This window comes from Myzus persicae, unplaced genomic scaffold (assembly GCF_001856785.1).
Source record: "Myzus persicae strain clone G006 unplaced genomic scaffold, MPER_G0061.0, whole genome shotgun sequence".
Taxonomy (NCBI): domain Eukaryota; kingdom Metazoa; phylum Arthropoda; class Insecta; order Hemiptera; family Aphididae; genus Myzus; species Myzus persicae.
In genome coordinates, this window is record NW_019103447.1 from 1 (window position 1) to 1,399 (window position 1,399).

Below are 1,399 nucleotides of genomic sequence, written 5' to 3' on the forward strand. Positions count from 1 at the left end.
ATATAGTATCATATTATAAAAGAATTTTTTCAACTACCTGAATTAAACAAACACTTTTTTCCGCTACTATTTTTCTGGGTAGATGTATATATTTGTTCTTTTGCTATGTCAAATTATTAAAATTTATTTAAATTCAAATGATCATTTTTATTTTTATGAGATGTATAATTACCAGGTGGATTTGGAAATGGTGGAATAATATTACTAATGGGATCAGAATTTTCGTCAAATCCATCACTGTCACTAAATGATTTTGCAGCATACACTTTGCGCATTTTTAATGCAGTACTAGAGTCACTTTCAAAATCTGACCTATACTCTGCTTTACTTAATACTTCTTTAGCTTTAGTAAAATCATCTAGAAATAAAAATATTCAATTTAATTACACATTAACATTTAATATATCAAAATAGGCATATCAGACCTGTTTTTTTAAAAATCTTTTTAATATTATATACATCCCAAGTAGTTGTGGGTGTATTTGGAATTTCCATTGAAACAACAGCACGGTCATACAATTTTAAGTTTTTATAATTTGGAAAAAAACTGGATTTGTCGTTAATTAACCAATTACTTGGGATAATTTGTAATCCGTCGTCAAATTCAACAACCAAAAATCTATAAATTTCCATATTAATAATTTGAATATCATACGTTTTATTAATTTGTACCTTTATATTATTATTAAATAGTAAAATGTATGTACCTTGCTTAGTGTTAATAGGTAAAAATAAATTATTGCACTTGTACATTAATAATAATTAGGAAAAAATCAAAGTATAATTCATATTTAGGAAAATTTACAAATCTGGAATATCATCACTATCAGAATGTAAAAGAGGAAAAACTACATATTTATTTATATTCCAAGGGAGTCTATAACGAAAACATTTTTTTTGCACCTGACAAATGGTCCAAGTACTTATTGATGACAATTTACCTACTACATAAATACCAAGTAATGATGACGGACAAGGAGTTATATAAAGATCATCTTGCTCCAAAAATTGTTTTCCTTTTAAGCCATATAATTTAGAATTTGTATCAAACAAAAACTCCTTAATTAAAATAATTTCTCCAGTTTTTAGTATACAACAGTTATTTTTAGAGTTATGTGATATTAATGTAAATCCATTGAAATTGAAATAATTATTTTTGTTATTACAGGGTATAGTTCTATTAACCTTTTTTATATTCCCAAACAATCCAATATTTTTTCGTTCTACATATCGTCGACTGATTTGTTGTAATGGTTTATCACTTTTACGTATCATTTTTTTCAGTTGCTGCATAAAATTTTCGAATTTGAAAGCACTAAATTCGTCAAGTGTTCCATGATATTTAACATCATCTGCCAGGTGTAAGAGTCCATGAATATTATGAGATGAATTATGAATA

At 25.9% G+C, this 1,399-nt stretch overlaps 1 protein-coding gene across 1 annotated transcript; it reads right to left on the reverse strand.

Annotated features, from left to right (window-relative positions):
- Positions 1-29: 29 nt before the first annotated feature.
- Positions 30-665, reverse strand: LOC111034556. The gene is made up of 3 exons (XM_022315831.1): positions 426-665; positions 173-358; positions 30-103 (listed from the first exon to the last, which is right to left on the reverse strand). The coding sequence occupies exons 1-3, from the start codon at positions 631-633 to the stop codon at positions 30-32; spliced, it is 468 nt and encodes a 155-aa protein (XP_022171523.1). The 5' UTR covers positions 634-665.
- Between the last annotated feature and the right edge of the window lie 734 nt (positions 666-1,399).

Coding starts and splice junctions, on each gene's coding strand:
- LOC111034556 (XM_022315831.1), bottom strand. CDS start 633: ATGGAAATTTATAGATTTTTGGTTGTTGAATTTGACGACGGATTACAA. Junction 359..425: donor AAAGATTTTTAAAAAAACAG/GTCTGATATGCC, acceptor TTTTATTTCTAG/ATGATTTTACTAAAGCTAAA. Junction 104..172: donor ACCATTTCCAAATCCACCTG/GTAATTATACAT, acceptor AATTTGACATAG/CAAAAGAACAAATATATACA.